The sequence below is a fragment of the Apostichopus japonicus genome, chromosome 10 (assembly GCF_037975245.1).
Source record: "Apostichopus japonicus isolate 1M-3 chromosome 10, ASM3797524v1, whole genome shotgun sequence".
Classification (NCBI taxonomy): Eukaryota; Metazoa; Echinodermata; class Holothuroidea; order Aspidochirotida; family Stichopodidae; genus Apostichopus; species Apostichopus japonicus.
In genome coordinates, this window is record NC_092570.1 from 9,680,114 (window position 1) to 9,698,354 (window position 18,241).

The following is an 18,241-nucleotide window of genomic DNA, read 5'->3' on the forward strand; positions in this document are numbered from 1 at the left end:
GAGCAAAACCGTTCCCCGCTGGTCCAATTCGACTCAACGTTTGTTTCCCAAGGATGGCTTCCTCCTGGGTGAACTCCGAAAAGCTCTGCCGAAGTCACGCCTGTCCCGGTTAAACGACGCACCAATCTAATAAACAAACAGTCTACCGGTTCCTCCGTCCGTTCCCTCGATAATTAATCTTTTATCCAAGGGCGTAGGAACCGGGGGGGGGGCTGGGGGGGGGGGGGCGCCAGCCCCCAGTGAAAAATGTGGAGGGGCGGAAGTATCATTCCGCCCCCCCGGTTCGCAAGTCAGAAAACCCCTTTTTCATTTTCAAATGAGAAAAAAAATATCATTTGGAGACCCAAATTGCATCTTAGGCCAGGTGAAAATACAAAATTAAGTTTACAAAATGGAGTGGGTGGTGAAGTGTGCTATATTGTACCAAATTGCATCTAAGGCCCCCTGGAAATGCAAAAAATTCCAAAGGGGAGGGGGAAATCCCTCCCCTTAGACCCCTCCCCCAGGCCGGCCATCAGTCTTCAGCCCCCCCCCCCCACTCAAAAGTACCTTCCTACGCCACTGCTTTTATCTCAGATGAATTTCTTTTCACAGTAGATCGGAAAACTAAACTCTTCATCACCGAAAATATCTCTCCTTATATATAGCCGGGTTTAATCTCCCGAAAGTTCTTTTCCCGGAATCCTGACGGAAAAACATCGAGAATCATCCATGTCTCGAAGACACGACTGATAGTTCAACGTTCATTGGTCGACGATATCCGGTCACCTGCTAAAAATAACTTCCCGTATGTTCTTGGAATTTGTGATCGCTAATACCGAATAGCGCCATCATTTCTGGTCGCTTCGAGAAAAAACGCACAAGTTGTCAGTCACGACGAGTGACCTACTTATCACCCTGACCAGCATATACTAAATACACGTACAATGAATACAGTCTTTCGTGACACAGCCTACGTCAGTGACGTACACAGGATTTTACAGGTACGTGAGAAGAGAACTGGGAGAGGGGGGGGGGGGAGGAGGGAGGCTGGGGCGGAAGAATCTTCTCAAACAAATTTACCTCGAATGATTGAAAAAATGGATTACAGAAATATGTTTAGACTTCAAATGGTGCATTATGAGCCATATCTTTAAAATTAGTCTATGATTAGGTCCTAACGTAATGTTGTGCTGAATAAATATTTTTGCATCCCCCCAAAACAATTACCCGACTGAACGTGTTTAGCCTCTACTGACGGTGGGGGAGGGCCGGAGGGGGGGGGGTGGCCCAATGGCCTAAGTCTGAGGTTGTACGCCAGCTAGGCTGTTCTTCCAACTGTAATTGTCCAATCAAATCCGATCTCTCTGGTCTAATCGTGCCGATTACCCGAGCAGACGACATGATTCGTTGCTCCTTTGCAACGCAAGGCTCCTTGCCTTTTTTTTTGCACGTAAACAAGCGCGTTTATGACCAACGTAAGGAATCTAAAATATTCTGCCAATAGATGCTCGAATAGTAGCCAGGGTCCCATACAGATCAAGCTTTTCTATGAGACGGAAAGTAACTCTACACAACGTTATCATCCAAACCTAAGTATTTTTTCCCTCAAATTTACCGTAAATGCCAGTTATAGTGGCGTTAATTTTGTTGTCTACGGAACTAGTATCTCCATGAACTGACAAAGGTATAAATATTATATGTGAGTAGTACCTGGGAGTAGTTAGTGCGTTTTCGTACCGTGGAGTGATCCCTCCCTAAAATTCGATGGACACGGCACGTGAAGGTGGCATACTCCATATAAAGTCTATATCACTGATCCGCCCGAAAGTTCTCCTATCTCATAAAAAGTGCCGAACATCATCAGGAGAACATAATTTTTAATGTTTACCAAACGAAGTCGGGATTTTTGTTTGAAGCTTTGATGTTGAAGAGCATGAATGGCAGTAGGCCTACATGTGGTGCAAACATTGGACCCGTGAGAGGCAATTTTAGACCGCTTTAGGCCTTCCAGGAATTGCGTAGGAAAATTGTTTACTACTGAGTAAAGAGGTTTGTGACGAAAGTGCAGGCTCTCATCGAGATAAATTGTCATGGTCATGATACGATCAACAGCTATCCAGTGATGGGTATAGGGTATGGCTAGTGAGAACTCGCTATGGCGATTTAGTTTATAAGTCAATGGAACAATTATATGGAGTGCGCTACCTGCTTCAAGGAATCACTATGAAACAATTACTCAGAAAGTTGCGTTGTAAAATAGCGCCACAATTTAGTTTTTCACGTAGCCTTGTGCGTAATTTCTCCCAAATGGATTAAAACTTGCTTTAGCAGTTTGATGATGTTTTTCATTGCTGTTATCTCTATCACGTCATTTTTAATGGTTGGGTATGTGTCTCATTTAAGGCATTGTAAGAATTCTTTAGTGAAACGGTAGTTGATAAATGTGTCTCTTCTAAGTCCATGGTATAAACATGCAGTATCGTGCTTATAACTTGTGCACGCTCAAAATGTTAACGGTCACGGTGAAAACATTTACAATGTTCGGTATATAGAACATACCACCTAAGGTGTGTGTAAGGATGTACACTTCATCAATTCCAACACCCTTAATTACAGGCCTCATTTATAGTCTGAATGTGCGGCCTCAGATTGCATCATTCCTCGTCTACTATTTTACTGCAGGGAGTGGAGGGGGGGGGGTCGGGGTCACCCAGGCCCTCTATATGGGAGTCGGTTTCCGTCAGGGCCACACGCATCCCGTGTTTTTGAAGCCATAGATCCGCCCCTGCAGTTGCTCTAGCTGTTTACTGCCGAGCAACCAAGTCATACACGTTCAATCATGCGCACTGTATAACATCTGGCGTATACTAATATTTACCTTTGATATGCCTTCCGTCATCGCGCACTGAGGGAACCGAGCAAAGCATGCAAACTCTGGCGCCGTTTGTACTCGGAAGTTGTCACTGCTGATTCGTATATTTAGAACTGTAGGCTTACTGTTCTTGTGTCGATTCCCCGCTATGTAGGCATAGACATAGGATCCCAATTTGATTTGGCGGGGGGGGGGGGGGGGGTGGTGGGGCGGTTGTAACGACTTGCCCGAAAAATATAACCAATATTTTTCGCGCGCCGAGCGCGCGTTCAACATGTTAATGTACATATCCTATAGGCATGCATCGGTGATTATTCATCGCATGCCAATTACCCTTCCATATTGGTTAGGATTTTTTGGAAAGTCGTTACAATAATAATGATAATAATGATATCAGTTTAACCATTGAAAAACACACATGGTACCGTATGGTGCTGGTGAAAACTATTGCATTCCTTTAGCTACATCATTGCAATTTTTTTTCTTTCAGTAGATGCCCGAAAAATTCTCAGCATATTGCCCGAATTTTCACAAAAATATTTGGTTGGGGGGGGCTGCATCCCCCAGCCCCCGCCTCCTACGCCTATGGGTATAGGTAGATGTGACCAGGGGTGCAGCCATGCAATGAGTGCAAACCCCGCACTCCGCTTAGATTCTGAGTTACAGCATGGTTTGTGACTCATGCAGGATCCAAAGTCTGTAACCAGGGAGTTGTTGAGATTTCAGACAAATCGAATGAAAAATGAAGAAATGTAAGTAATTCATGTTGGCAAAACGTGACAAAATTTTACGCAAAATTTCGGCAGAATCGGCAGAATTGCAACAATTGGAATGACGTCCATTGATTTTATCTCTTTATGTGGAATAACGCATACACAGCTATTACAGGTATAATATCTGGAGAGAAACCACAATTAGGAAAGGCTGAATAGTAAAGGTAAAATTCCCAAAACGTGTTTTGGTAAACACGTACTGAAATATTCTAGGAATGGTAACAATTGAAATATCGTGCTTTGTTTGTATCTCTCTATAATTGGAATAACGCCTAGTATAGCTATTTGATAAAATGCATGGTCATGAAGCTTGACTAGACTGTAGTGAACAACCGTAATATCATTTGTTTTGCATGACCATAATGAATCAGCCGAGTGACAAGTTTCCTAAAGTGATTTCTAAGCAAAACGACAACAATTGCCTAAATATAAATCCAAGTGTCTTCAGGTCCAACAGAAACGGATTCTTACGGAAGCTTACAAGTGCCATCAACATCAGAAAAATTTGCCCCATAAGTTGACATTTTTCAGTAAATTGTTTCGATAACAAGATAATATCTTATCAAAAATCAGAAAAATGTTGGATTGCTCAGTTGCTTTAACTGAGCAATTGAACAATTTTCTGCAAAATGCTCAATTGACAACTTATCGTATCTCGTCAATTCAACACTTTCTGCATTTTCCCCATATTCTGCTCCGTTTATGTCAACCTATAATTTCATTTTCAACGCTGTTTTATTAACAAACTCACGTTTATTCAATTTAACTCTCTTTTAAAAGAGGCAGAAGTTGATATCAAACAGTCTTGTTGAAATCGTTTTTAAGTTAATGAAGGCAGTTAATATTTGAGAACGAAAAGTTTGAACGAAAACTACCATAATTCTTTCCTGTATTTTAATGGAATTGTCAAACATCTTTGTTTCGTGAGTTGCAACAACAACAAACTTGTTTGACTATACGCCATAGAAATTGATAAGGATTTCTATAGTGTACGCACGATTACCTGAACCTCGTCAATTCACAGACCGATTCCGCGAAAAATCCTGCTATGCGCGATTTAGAGGTAAACATTCCCATAACTATCGTATTCACAATTAACTTATGACATCAGATACCGGAAGTTCCGGAACATTTAAATATGTTAACATTCAGGCATAAATTGGTTTGTAACCTCAAAGCCAACCTTACATATGCTTGCTTTGCGATTAAACTAAGTTGATATTAACTCGGTCTTGTGGCTAAGATCATGTGTAGTATCTGTTCCCTTTCGAGGGGAATCCTGATACACACCTGACGATGATCACACAGTCACAGTCTCGATGCAAGGGGACTGGTGTTGAGAACGGATCAGTCGTTCGGTTGTTTGGTTTTCGTGCCCAGGTTCTTTCCTGGGTGACTTTTCTTATAAAAGTATATTAACTGTGAGTGACCGATGGTTGGTCCTATCGTCTTTATTTAGTTATCGTTGGTTGGTCCAATTGTCTCTATATATAATTACCATTGGCTTGTCCTTTTGTGTCCATATTGTTCATAGATATAGTCTGCGCACAAGGGCGCACTAGCATATTGTCGCTGTAATCAGCTGTATCAGCTGGAAGCTATTGACTGTGTCTATAAACTATGTGATCTTGTATTACAACTTGTTAATTCAACAGTCGATAATGCAATTCAGTGACACGTTGAGATGATATGTACTGATACAAAGTAAATGAGTATCATAGAAACACCTCTTAATGGGTTAGACTTATCTGCAGGGTATTGGTATGCTCTAATCGTATTTCGTCCACTGTGTGTGTCTATGTATATAATTCCGTAAAGAACGGTACGCTAACTGAACCCAAACACTGATAACGCTATCAAACAAGTAGAGATGAGTGCGTTGCAGTATATGACATCTCGGGATGTCCACATAAATATTCATGACCATAACTGTTTGGCTAGCTCGTCAAATTAATGTCACGACTAATATTCATCACGTTTAGAAAGTGTGTTGCCTTTAAAGCATGCAGCATCAACAATATGACCGTCCCATGTATTCACCATATAAATGTTTGTCCATTTTACAGCTTATCATTCTATAGTCATACTTTCGAAGGAATCTATTTGCCATTGACTATATAACCCTTCTAATAACCGTCTTTGAGAGATGTCTTGGTTTCGCCTTGTATCCTTCCTACTTCTTCTCTACGTTGCCTTCATATTCTACGTACCAGTTCCTGACAATGTTAACCAGAAACTTCAATACCGATCCGTCTCAGCGATGACAAAATTTTCGAAACATCTGGTAAGTTCTATTTGACAAAAGTTGTCATATTTATGAATGAGAATTCAATCTTATTGGTTTTGATTTTGGCAATTAATGGAGTTGTAGATCTCATCCAATTTGGGTATATGACGTCATCACTCAGGAGTCAGATCGAATTTCATATATCCACCAAGTTTGAAAAACAAGTGCATTGAACCCCTGACCTCAAGACGTTTGATATTTACTTTAATTACTGAATACAACCTTATGGTATAAGAGTAGTTTCGAACACGTTAAATTTAACGTTAAATTTGTCCACGTTTGACCTTTGACCTCCCTTCATCATGTGACCTTTGGCATTTTGTAGTATCTAATCCACTGTAAAATTGCAGAGTCTGATATCCTATATGGGCTTGAGGGTTTCCCCGCAGTTGCCACGTTTGGTATGCATGTGCGAAATGACCAAAATGTTGTTTTTGGTTATGTGCCCCTTGACCTTTCAAACTGTCATGTCATCATACATTCATGCCCAGCACACGCCCACCAAGTTTACGGTTTAGTAGGAGTTCGTAACCCACTTTTGAGCAATCACGCACACATACACACTCACCCAAACGGACCCGTTCCGTCGACGCACCACAAATGGAGCCTTGACCACTCATTCCTATAAAACCACGAAGGACCTTCCAGTAGCCTTTTCTAAATTCCAAACCATGCATTTCAACAGTAAACGTTCCTATGGTAACCGATATAGTATTAATACAATGCAATGACCAACTAAATTCAATATGTCATTCCCATATGTGTATGTCTTGGGATGAGATAACTACAATTGGCCGGAGCATTTACAATTGGAGCTCATAGCGTACTATTCATACCTACATTATACTCTGGGAAGAACATGATAGTGAATACATTATTACCTCCACGAGTTTGCTTGCAACGAGAATATTTATTGAGCAATTAAGTATCGCTTTCCCCTCTGGCAACGTTTTGTCCAATATTTTTCAAGAATATCGTATCCTCAACAATGAACAGATACATTCAATATATCATTGTGGTAAGTTCAGCTTCCCAGTACATGCTTCATCAGTTGTGTTTATAAAAAACACTTGACTGGTTGCATTTTACAACAGCTGAACTTATGTGATAAGTTTATTACCAGAACATAAGATATGATAATTTTCCTACTGCAGTTTATGTTATGCTTTGATCCTTCATGTGAAAATTATGTTTTTTTTTACAGGCAACTTTGTATTCGTGTTTTGTTCCTGGTACGACGGGTCAGGTTAAAATGACGAGAAAGCTCCTTGATATTACTCGCAAGTGGGTGCTGCCATCTGGTAAAATATACGGCCCTGACGTGCATCTAAGTGTAGAGAGGTTTGATGGGGTCAAAGTTCACGTATATACTCCACCTGCAGGTATAAGTCAAACTCTGCTACCTGGATTCATTTACATACATGGAGGAGGTCTTGGTTTCTTCGACCCAGGTAGAGTATATACTATAGCAACTTTAACAGAGAGGTATAGCTATAAAGAATAGTAAGTAATATATATCTCTGCTACCTGGATTCATTTACATACATGGAGGAGGCCTTGGTTTCTTCGATCCAGGTAGAGTATATACTATAGCAACCTTAACAGAGAGGTATAGCTATTAGGAATAGTAAATAATATACATCTCTGCTACCTGAATTCATTTACATACATGGAGGAGGCCTTGGTCTCTTCGATCCAGGTAGAGTATACTAGCAACCTTAACAGAGAGGTATAGCTATAAGGAATAGTAAGTAATATATATCTCTGCTACCTGGATTCATTTACATACATGGATGGAGGTCTTGGTCTCTTCGATCCAGGTAGAGTATATACTAGTTACCTTAACAGAGAGGTATAGCTATTAGGAATAGTAAGTAATATATATCTCTGCTACCTGGATTCATTTACATACATGGAGGAGGTCAATGATTTAACATTGGCTATTGTTGAACTCTGGTATTTATTTGGCCAAAACACATTGGGATGATATCATCATGGCAGAGGTGAACGAAGAACAGCTGAGATATATAATATAAATAATTATCTCTCGCAATCTCTGGTCTCATCAAAATAGTCGTTTCCCCCCCCCCTCTCCCGCCCGGAGCCCCCATCCCCCAATCCCCACTCCACAAAATAATTAAAACGAAATCGTCTGGAACGCTTACAATTCATCAGTTGTAACATGCATTGCGCAAGCATGTGAAACAATCCTGACTTGTGGTGATATCTTAATTTTATTTATACGCTACATATAATGATCCCACGGGGGAGTGGGGAGTCATATTCATACGACTTTTAACAAAAATACATCATATGATACTTTCTCGCACTCTTGAATTCGCGTCAATATTAGAATGATTCTAGACAAACAACAAGCATGCAGTTAGGGGGGAAGCTTAAAACCCCACGTATGCATTTATTCTCGCCGACGGTTCAGTACAAGTGTGGAGTCAATTATCACAACATCACGATGATTCACATTCCTGCCGAAAACTTGTGACTATTCGTATAGAGATCGTACTTCTTTGATTCTAACGATTTCTGAGAATGGGGCAAAACGTTTAGGAAAAGTATACATCGTCATGATTGAGTGATTATTTCAAATACAATAGTATGCAAACAATCGTGTAGAGCCAGGGATCGGTTTGTTGGTGTGTATAATGGATTACACAATGAGGCTTTGGAGAGTTCCATTTCTACTATAGTTGTTTTTATATTTTTTTTTATAGAGCACTATGATGGTCTAACTCGTAAGATGTGCCTGGAACTTAATGCAGTTGTGATTTCAATAGAGTAAGTCTGCAATGAAAACCTGTACTAAAGTAGTCCTTAATTAATTTAATTTCCTACGGGAGCCGGAGAGAGACGTTGGTCGGAAAAGAAGGGTGACCGAGCACCAAAATCTCATTCAACTTAAATTGAGCAATTTTCTGGTCGAATCGACGGGGTGCTCAAGCCGAAGGGCCTTAGGACCATTGTAACTGACGGGTGCTATACTGTGGGTCGATTGTTTTCACATATAGTACTTAACTTTTGCGGGTCCGATTCGGTCACAAATTTATTTTCTTCGATTCCAGTTGACTAAATCAACAAACGAGTTTTTTACACCTTGTGTTATAGGTCGTTGATGTTAAGATAATCTAAGCAATTTGTTGTTATAATAATAATGACGACGACAACAACCACGTCGATGGCAATCATGATGATGATGGTGATGGTGATGGTGGTGGTGATGGTGGTGGTGATGGTGGTGGTGATGATGATTATGATGGCGATGGCGATCTCGATTGCGATGGCGACGGCGACGACGATGACGTTGACAAAGATGATGATAATGATAGTTTATGACCATGAAAATGACGTTTATGACATCTTGTATCGCCTTTGTCTCTTTCTTTGTACAGCTACCGTCTGACACCAGAACACGTGTTTCCGATTCCATTCGAAGATTCCTTTAAGGCAACAAAATGGTTTCTACTCCACGCAGTTGACTACAATGTGGATGCAGAACGAGTCGCTATTGGCGGAGATAGTGCTGGTGGATACCTATCTACTACCGTAGCGCAAGCCATACACGATGATGCCACGACATTTGACCTAAAGCTTCAGGTTCTTCTGTATCCATGGTTACAGATTTTGGACTTGAAGACGCCATCATACCAGAAATATCGATATGAAATAGGTTCAGAGGGCATCATCCCTCTTGAAATAGTTGCTTTGTTTGCCGCCATGCACGTGTATGGACTACAGACCAATGAAACCATTCTCGAAGCTTTCATGACCAATAATCACATATCAGAAGAATTCAAACAAGGTACTCTTTACAAGGAGAAATTATCGCATTCTCTTTTGCCATCAAAACACCGCGATTATCCTTATTATCAACCGCCAACGAAATCGTTCCCGCAATCCGATGACGGCAGAAGAATTTGGGAAGAATCGAGCAAGGTGTTTTTGGATCCCAAGTTATCCCCTCTTCTGATGGAAGATTTAACTGGTATGCCCGTGACCTATATAGTCACAGTTGAATATGACTCTATAAGGGACGACGGGATCATTTATGGTAAACTACTTGAACAAGCTGGTGTTGACGTCACATGGCGTCACTATGACAACGCTTTCCATGGAATAATTTGGGTTGCACCTGGTATCATATTTGAGGATGGAAGTAAGATTATGGAGGAAGTTTATACATTTGTTAGATCAAAGTTATGATATGCACATTTATAAGCAGCGTTATATTAAATGTCATATTTTCATTAAATTATGGTTGGTTGGTCAAGTTTCCGACCTGTTAAATGATGAAACAAATTTTATGTTTGGATACTCCTACCTCGAGCATGGGATTTACTTCCCCTAACTTTATACTTTATGTTGAATAATCAATGTAAACAAATGGTAAAGATCAATCACGAGAAATTAACAATGCCGGCAATGGAAATAATAATGAGGATGAAATTCTTTTCATTTCAAATACAAATCCTGATTTACAAAACCAGGAAGATTGACGAGAAACTCAAGTAAGCCTTTTATATTGGGATGTTGTAAATGCAAACAGATGGAAGTATAACTGCAAATTAATATACATCGATGGCAAAGAACTAATTACCAAAGTGAAGCCAAGAGTTTTCGACATCATAGCTCCGCCTACACGCGTGTAGAACACTTGCGTCGGAAATCCTTTTTTTTCAACAATTTCTAAAAGTTTGTCCTTATACACTAGCATGAGAAAACTGGAGTCTCGGGAATGCATAAACGATCTGAGAACATATTTAAGGATGGCTATGATCATGTGTAGTATTTGTTCCCTTTCGAGAGGAATGGTAATACACACCCGACGATGATGACACAGTCACAGTCTCGATGCAAGGGGACTGCAGGGGTTGAGAGCGTATTAGTCGTTCGGTTGTTTGGTTTTCGTGCCCAGGTTCTTTCCTGTGTGACTTTTCTTAAAAAGTATATATAAGAGAGTTCAATGAGCTGCCATGGTTGATATCAAGGACATTCCATACTAATACGTGACTAGAAGTGAATAGGTATGCAGTCTGTATATTGACTGTTGATTCTCAGCCTTTTATTCTAGATGGTATATCACAGTACATAGTAGATCGATGGTTATGTGTTGTATCTATTCCCTTTCGAATGGCTCTTAATATTTAAATACTTTTTTTAAACACTTCACTTGACGTGACATCGTCATGAGCATACGGTATCACAGTCTCAAAGTAAGTAGACTATATGCCTGAGAGGTGGCTCACCAGTTTTCGGGCCCTAGAATCCTTTGTGATAAATTTTTGTTCGAGTAATATTCGTGACATTTTCAATGTGATTATTGCAAGATACACTGGTTTAATATCTAAGAATGTTATCCTTGTTAACCCTCTAACCCCTTTCTGGCTATATAGAGCTGGCTATAGAGCCCTTTTCTGGCTATAGAGAAGATCTTTATTTGGAAACTAGTGTATTATTATTTGTAAGGATGTATACGAAGTCCAAATATAAAAGCAAAATGACACAAAATCATGCTCTATAAAATGTATTAACTTCTATGACCGGTTTATTCATTAGCCTGTCAGACATATTCCATGTGTTTTTGGAATATGTGAGTGCCCCTTTGAACAGGGAAGTTTAAAGCCTCTGTTTAGTAAATTCTATGAAATCGTCATGCATTCTATCACCAATAGAGAATCTGAATGTGGGAGATATCCAATGAGCACCGTGCCAGGCTTTCTCATAATGCACAAGGGTGACATCTACGCCTGCTTTCTTCAATTGTTGAGCATACAAGTATCCTTCGTCTCGTAGAGTATCGAAACCAGCTGTCATGACGTAAGCAGATGGTAAACCAGACATATTTTTCCTGAAATGGGGGGTGAAACGAGGATCCAAGAAAATCTCTTTCGCCGTTTTCCAGAATTCTTCATCACCCTGGTCAGATGGAGAGGGACCTTCGTAGTAAGAACTATTACGATAGGCATCTGGAAGCAGGCCATGGGCTAGAGTTTGTTGATAGAGTGCGCTCTTCTTGAAAGACGGTCCAACGTGGCTGTTTGTCATCATTCTATCGAATACTTCCGGTCGTGCACTACCCCACGCATGAAGCGCGCAAAACATTACCATTCCTTCTCGACAAACGATTCCTTCTCCCACTTCAAATTCCTTGGTATATTTTTGATACGATGGGAAATGAAAGTCAAGACATTGTGTCCATGGATAAATCAAAATTTGTAGTTTCAACTCAGGTAGAGTTTTATCGTCGTGTACAAGATGTGAGACAGTTGCCGAAAGGTAGCCTCCTGCGCTGTCTCCTCCAACGGCGATACGGCGAGGGTCCACACCGTACTCCCTGGCGTGCAGTAGGAACCATTTAACCGCAGCGAAGGCTTGGCGGATGGGCCCGGGGAACTTGTTCTTGGGCGTATTGTCATAGCTGTAAACGAAAGGTTATACGTTAAGGGATACAAATTAAAATGACTATGTCGAAGAGTATACATCATCCAATAATGTATTATAAGAAAATAGGAAGAGTATATAATCAGTCAAAGAAAGGGCATGTGATAAGGTGTTGATAATTTGTTCTCCTTGTACACATCGAGCATGTGTGAAGGGTATGGGTATAGCATCGACTAACGCATGAGTTGAACTTACTCCACGTTAACCACCAATGCATTAAGACGTGATGATATTTTCCTGGCTATGCCGTCGAAAGAAACTGAAAGTAAACAAAAGAAAACAATAAACAAAATCGTTCAATATATTACACGCACACAGTAAGCACATATACACGTAATACAATTATGTTTTCAGATTTGCATGTTAAGTATGATAACGAGAGGTAGAAGCATGGGCTTCCGCAGGGGGAGGGGTAAGGGAGGGGGAAGGAAAATAATAGCAGTCAATACAGAGCAAGAAATATATATTCAAAATGCTATAGCCCCTCGGGGCTGTGTCCCCTGGATCCCCACTGGGGCTTTGAAAAACATTCCAATGAAATGAAATTCTTCTCAAATGCATAGTTGTGCTTAAGTTAAACATCTGAAAAGTGAAAACTTCACAGCTGAAATTCCAAGTCCGGAGAAATTTAGCTAATTTCTCTGACATGTGTTTTCGTTGTCAGTTGAGCTTGGGTGTATATGGGCCCTCCTCTGCACTCCTTGCTTATGCCACGTCACTAAGCTCCAAACACCCAACTGACACGGGTCCCGATACCCACCAAAATGGGAATTCAAGAAACCGGTTATTGAAAAACCGAAATTGGCTTGTTAATCTCACCCCCCCCCCGCCCCTCTAGATTTTTTTCTGCTGGCGCCCATGTGGAGAAGGTATAAAGAAGGTTTTCATTTTCTTCAAAAACAGTGAGAATTAAACTTCGTTTGGTACCCAACTATATAAGTTTATCAGTTTAAGGTTATCAGCCACAAGCACCATTATTTCTAAGATCCCGATTGATTTTGGTAGGAGCTTGAACCTTTATGGAAGGGCGTTCTGTTCAACTGAACGTTTCCCCACTGACGATGGCGGTGATGGGGTGGGGGAGGGGGAGGTGTAGGAGTGGGGGGGGGCTTGGTCCCCTTACGCACACCACTGATGAATACCAAAGTGTGAGTTACATGCTACGTACGTCGGATTTTGTAATGATTGTTAATCGATTTGATACTATACATATCTTCCTCCAAGTAGAAAATCTGAATCTTGCAAATTTCACGATAACCAAATTTCTCTTTCCATTACGGGCCATGGCATTAACTATTTGAAGATAGATATGTAGATGTGTGGAAAACTATTAATCAATAGACACTTGGACCTTGCTTACGTGCAGTTCCCATTGATAACCCTCCTCCGTGAAAGTAAATAAAGCCGGGTAGGTGTTCATCTGATGACTGAGGGGGTTGGTAGATGTACACCCTGGTACCATTAAAATTACCACGAGTCCTGATCACACCTGGTCCTTCATGCTCAGTAGACACGTGGTCTAATGCAAGACAAACTGCCGCCTGTGTAGCTATGGCAACGTTGGCCGATTGATCTCCAGACGTAAACACGCTATAAGCAACGCCCTACGTGGAGTTTGAAAGAAAGACATTTTAATTCATGTGATGTGGTTTTGCGTGGAATCTGATCATGGCGGTGTGGGAAGGGGGGGGGGGGTATGACGTTAGTACGCCGTTTGGTTGGGGTGGTGGGAAGGGAGGCAGATGATGTTAGTATGTCTCCTGGACATCAAAGTCTCTTTAGAAGAATTTCGAATGTTCATACATGACTGCTCCTAACATGTAGGCTACATATAATCTATTTGTGTTACTGCATTACTCTCCAATGGCTGTTCCCCTTCTTTGTTGCTGTTCGACTGCAGAGGTTTGAAACATGAATGATGTATGTCGAACAACGTATTTGTTGTAGTAGAAGGTTAAGTCATGATAGACTAAAGAATGCGATGAGTTCTGACTGTACAAAAATCGCAAAGACTCTTCGGAATTATCAGAACAGATTATGAAGACTAGTGAATAGTTTTGTCACATGTCCAATACAGCTGAGTGTATGGAAGTTTACTTTGCACACCTGTTCCAAATTTGAATTGTTTTCGCTCGTTAAGTTCCTTTTATTGCTCTATTTCTGTTCCGTTTTACTTTAAGATGTCAGTAATTTGGTTACTTAGGCTTAGATGTTATTTTTACGGTCAGCAATGTGGACGAAGCATGAAGAATACAAACGATATATTAAGATCACATTGTGTATGTTTGCTGAACAATCACCCCATCATAACAAAATCACCCAATTTTTTGTTGTTGATACGCGAACGTCTTGCCATAGTACTAAGAAAATATCTCAAGGGTTGAGTAACTCACCACTAGATGATATAATTTAAATGAAGCTGCTACCAAGCGGTATTTCCACCTTTCTTCTATGCCATCCGGTACAGACGGATTAAGTATATACGCCAGCAAAGCGCAACCGATTGCCAAACAGAGAAGAAATCTTCCCATTATGTATAGCCTATGGTTTCTCAGCTCGAAGTAGCCTGAGGTAAGTTGTGTGTCGTGCTTATAGTACAAGTTTACGTAGACTAAACATGGAGCAGTTGCGGGTCTGGTTAATGTGTGGGGAAAGCTACACATAACATGATTAGTTCACTGATGTTGACATGCACCGATAGATACCCCGTAACTTACACATGACATAGAATCACTTAAAGTAATATAATATGGAAGAACTGTACAATGAATATCACATGACATTTGCTCTAAACCATAAAGTTCTAAACTCTAAACCATAAACCATAAACCAAAAACCATAAAGCAGTACTACCCTCATTAAAGATGACAATAATAATAATAAAAAAGTATTACAAAGGTAGACAAGTATATACTGCCTACGTGATATTGTTCTCCACAACCTATGTTATGCAGTATTCTACATATGCTATATATTTAATCCGGGGTGTGCTATAGACTGGTATAGTTTAAGTTCACCGCATGAACAGATACTGATATTTATCTGTACACCCAGGGGGTCAATCAGGGGGGAGGGGGACAGGGGGACACATCCTCACACTTTCTGAAGACCTGGGGGACACAATTTGAATTACCCCCCCCCCGCCTAAGGGTTTAGTAACGGACTCGTGTAGTCACTAGGTCTATCAGGCGCATAATGACTCGTGTATATATGTGTAGATTAATAAGAATTACGGATTGCATTAGTAGCATAAATTAAATGATGAACCGCGTTTAGTACACCTCTGAGGCTTTATGCTAAGCCATCAGATGATGAAAGCCCACCTCGTTCGCTAAGTACTTCCCAGCACATTATTTTTCATATTTTATGGTCTGTTGTATTCAGTATCACATACAAGCAAAATAACATGTAAATTTAAAAATTAACATTATTATATTGTGCATTCAGTTTGGTTAGCAATGCCACTCATGATAGTTTTAAGTATTTTTTGAGATAATTGCACAGTTCACAGGAGTATTTAGACCAAGTTCATATATATATGTATAGACGGCTAAATGGTATATATATATATATATATATATATATATATATATATATATATATATATATATATATATATATATATATATATATATATATATATATATATATATATATATATGGACCCATGCGTGTCATGTACCCCACCCGATAAAAGCTTTTGCGCTGTGCACTACGTGCATATTCCTACAGTTTTATCCATGTTCATTCATTTACACCCCCCCCCCCCCAATTTCCAATTGGGATTGACACCCCTGTATACGCCAAACGTACTATTAAATTAGCAATGTTTCAAGGTTTTTCGGAAGAATACGGTACTGGAAAAGAAATTTTAAAAATTAATAACCACTGGAATGTCAATCGTCAATCTTTTTGCCAACTTAACTTGTATATGTGTTGTTGTCTAGTGAACAAGTATAGCCGTATACACAGTGGCGTAGGAAGGTACTTTTGAGTGGGGGGCTGAAGACTGATGGCCGGCCTGGGGGAGGGGGGAATTTTTTGCATTTCCAGGTAGCCTCAGATGCAATTTGGTGCAATATAGCACACTTCAACACCCATTCCATTTTGTAAACTTAATTTTGTATGTTCACCAGGCCTTAGATGCAATTTGGTGCTTCAAATGAGATTTTTTTTTCATTTGGAAATGAAAAAGGGGTTTTCTAACTTGCTAAGCGGGGGGGGGGGGGGGGCGGAATGATACTTCCGCCCCTCCACATTTTTCACTGGGGTGGCTGGCGCCCCCAGCCCCCCGGTTCCTACGCCCTTGCGGTTACACCATGATGCAACAATTGATGAGTCGGCCCGGCTGTCATCAAAGACTAAGAAAATGTTTAAAATACTTACTTGGCCTAAGGTGCTAGATGACAACTTGCCATACCGGCAGCATTTCACGTTCTAATATATTTTGAGGCTCTAGTGTTCAAAACAGTTATTATATCTGAGTAAAAATCAACTAAACATACATCTACGTATTTTTGCTTAATGCTATCTAACTGAATTGCAACTGGAAAAAAACAACAACGAAATGCAACGTTAAAAAACGTTATTTGGGTTTATTTAATATTAAAATTATTTTTGACACCGTTTGAGACAAAAATCCCAAAGCTATGTATATGTCACATTGATTTCTAATATTTTTATTGAAATGAATCCCGCCTGTTTTATGAGAAGGTTCAGCCCGTCAAGATATGTTACATATCATCAACTATATCTCGAATAACATATAGGGTATTGAGATAAGTGTTTGTACTAAACATGTGGATTGTATATAGTCTCTGCAAGAAACAGTGTTTCGCGTAAAAAAGCAGAGATATCACTTTAAAAGAATGTATCGTTTTACGGGTGAAATTTATGTTTATCACCCTCACAAGTTCAACTATATAAAGCACTATAAGCACTCATCATCATTTCACCAAATAAACTTGCGGAATATTTTGTTTTGCTTTCGAGAACACTCGGGAACTTTGACACACTGTCAACATGTTGTTATACGCAAGCACTCCATGACAAACACTGTTGATCTCTACTGTGACTTCGACACGGCTATATACATTACAATGTATATACGAAGCTAGCGTTTCTATGTAAAAACAGAGTCAGTGCAACCTGGACAAAATAGACATATCACTTTGAGTGATATCCATGCAACTTCACTCCAATAGAGACCAGTATTTTACGCCGTACACAACATATGTTCTAAGTGACAAATTCATAATTCGCTAGGTTCGCTAATGATATAGTCATGTAATGTTTATGGAGTTTTTATTTTAAATATTATTCTGTTAGCTCATTTGATTCCCTCCTAGCAGCTCTGCCGATAATCCCCAGACTTAATGTTTTGATATGGATCGTGTTTACTCGTCTTTTCTCACGCAAGAGAAAGTTTTTTTCTGACCAACATTTAATCCTTCTCGACCATTGCGATTTTAGCCGTTTATGTTCATTTTACTATAGAGGGCATGTGTTGTATGATTTGCTTTGTTTGGAGAGTTCTTGGCTTCACTTGTCACTTGTGACTGGCTCTTTGGAGCAAGATGCTAATTAATTTTAATATTTCTTGGAGAATGTGTTGTTATTCGACAAATCTAAACAGGTCGAATATACAACGTATCCCGTCAATCTCCCTCACGTTCCAGTATAGGGCGACGGAGACTTTGCTCAGATCTGAATTATCCGTGACTCCGGGATCAGGAGTATATCACAATACTTATTATCATTGCAGGCACTTTTATTTCCCTGTGATTCAAGTAATTTCATGAATAACTGAACTTATACGTTGTTTACATCGTGATTACGTTTACTTAATGTGAGAGAAGAACAAGAGAATATATA

General features: G+C 40.0%; 2 protein-coding genes across 8 annotated transcripts in view; one reads left to right on the forward strand and one right to left on the reverse strand.

Moving 5' to 3' along the window:
- LOC139975358 (arylacetamide deacetylase-like) overlaps window positions 1-11,302 on the forward strand; it is an 18,112-nt gene extending 6,810 nt beyond the window's left edge. For 3 of the 7 annotated variants that reach the window (XM_071983245.1, XM_071983243.1, XM_071983247.1), the window contains exons 2-5: window positions 5,694-5,911; window positions 7,119-7,365; window positions 8,644-8,707; window positions 9,319-11,302. In XM_071983245.1, coding sequence (XP_071839346.1) covers window positions 5,774-5,911; window positions 7,119-7,365; window positions 8,644-8,707; window positions 9,319-10,129 — 1,260 coding nt within the window. In that variant the 5' untranslated portion in view covers window positions 5,694-5,773 and the 3' untranslated portion in view covers window positions 10,130-11,302. Of the gene's footprint in view, window positions 1-647; window positions 984-3,068; window positions 3,607-5,477; window positions 5,912-7,118; window positions 7,366-7,675; window positions 7,735-8,643; window positions 8,708-9,318 lie in introns of those variants that run through there. The other 4 variants (XM_071983244.1, XM_071983248.1, XM_071983246.1 and 1 more) reach the window with 4 other exon arrangements.
- A 147-nt stretch (window positions 11,303-11,449) lies between these two features.
- Window positions 11,450-14,996, reverse strand: LOC139975357 (arylacetamide deacetylase-like). Its single transcript, XM_071983242.1, has 4 exons — window positions 14,761-14,996; window positions 13,728-13,971; window positions 12,563-12,626; window positions 11,450-12,344 (listed from the first exon to the last, which is right to left on the reverse strand). Exons 1-4 carry the CDS (start codon window positions 14,896-14,898, stop codon window positions 11,543-11,545), a joined length of 1,248 nt encoding a protein of 415 aa, XP_071839343.1. The 5' UTR covers window positions 14,899-14,996; the 3' UTR covers window positions 11,450-11,542.
- Window positions 14,997-18,241: the final 3,245 nt, after the last annotated feature.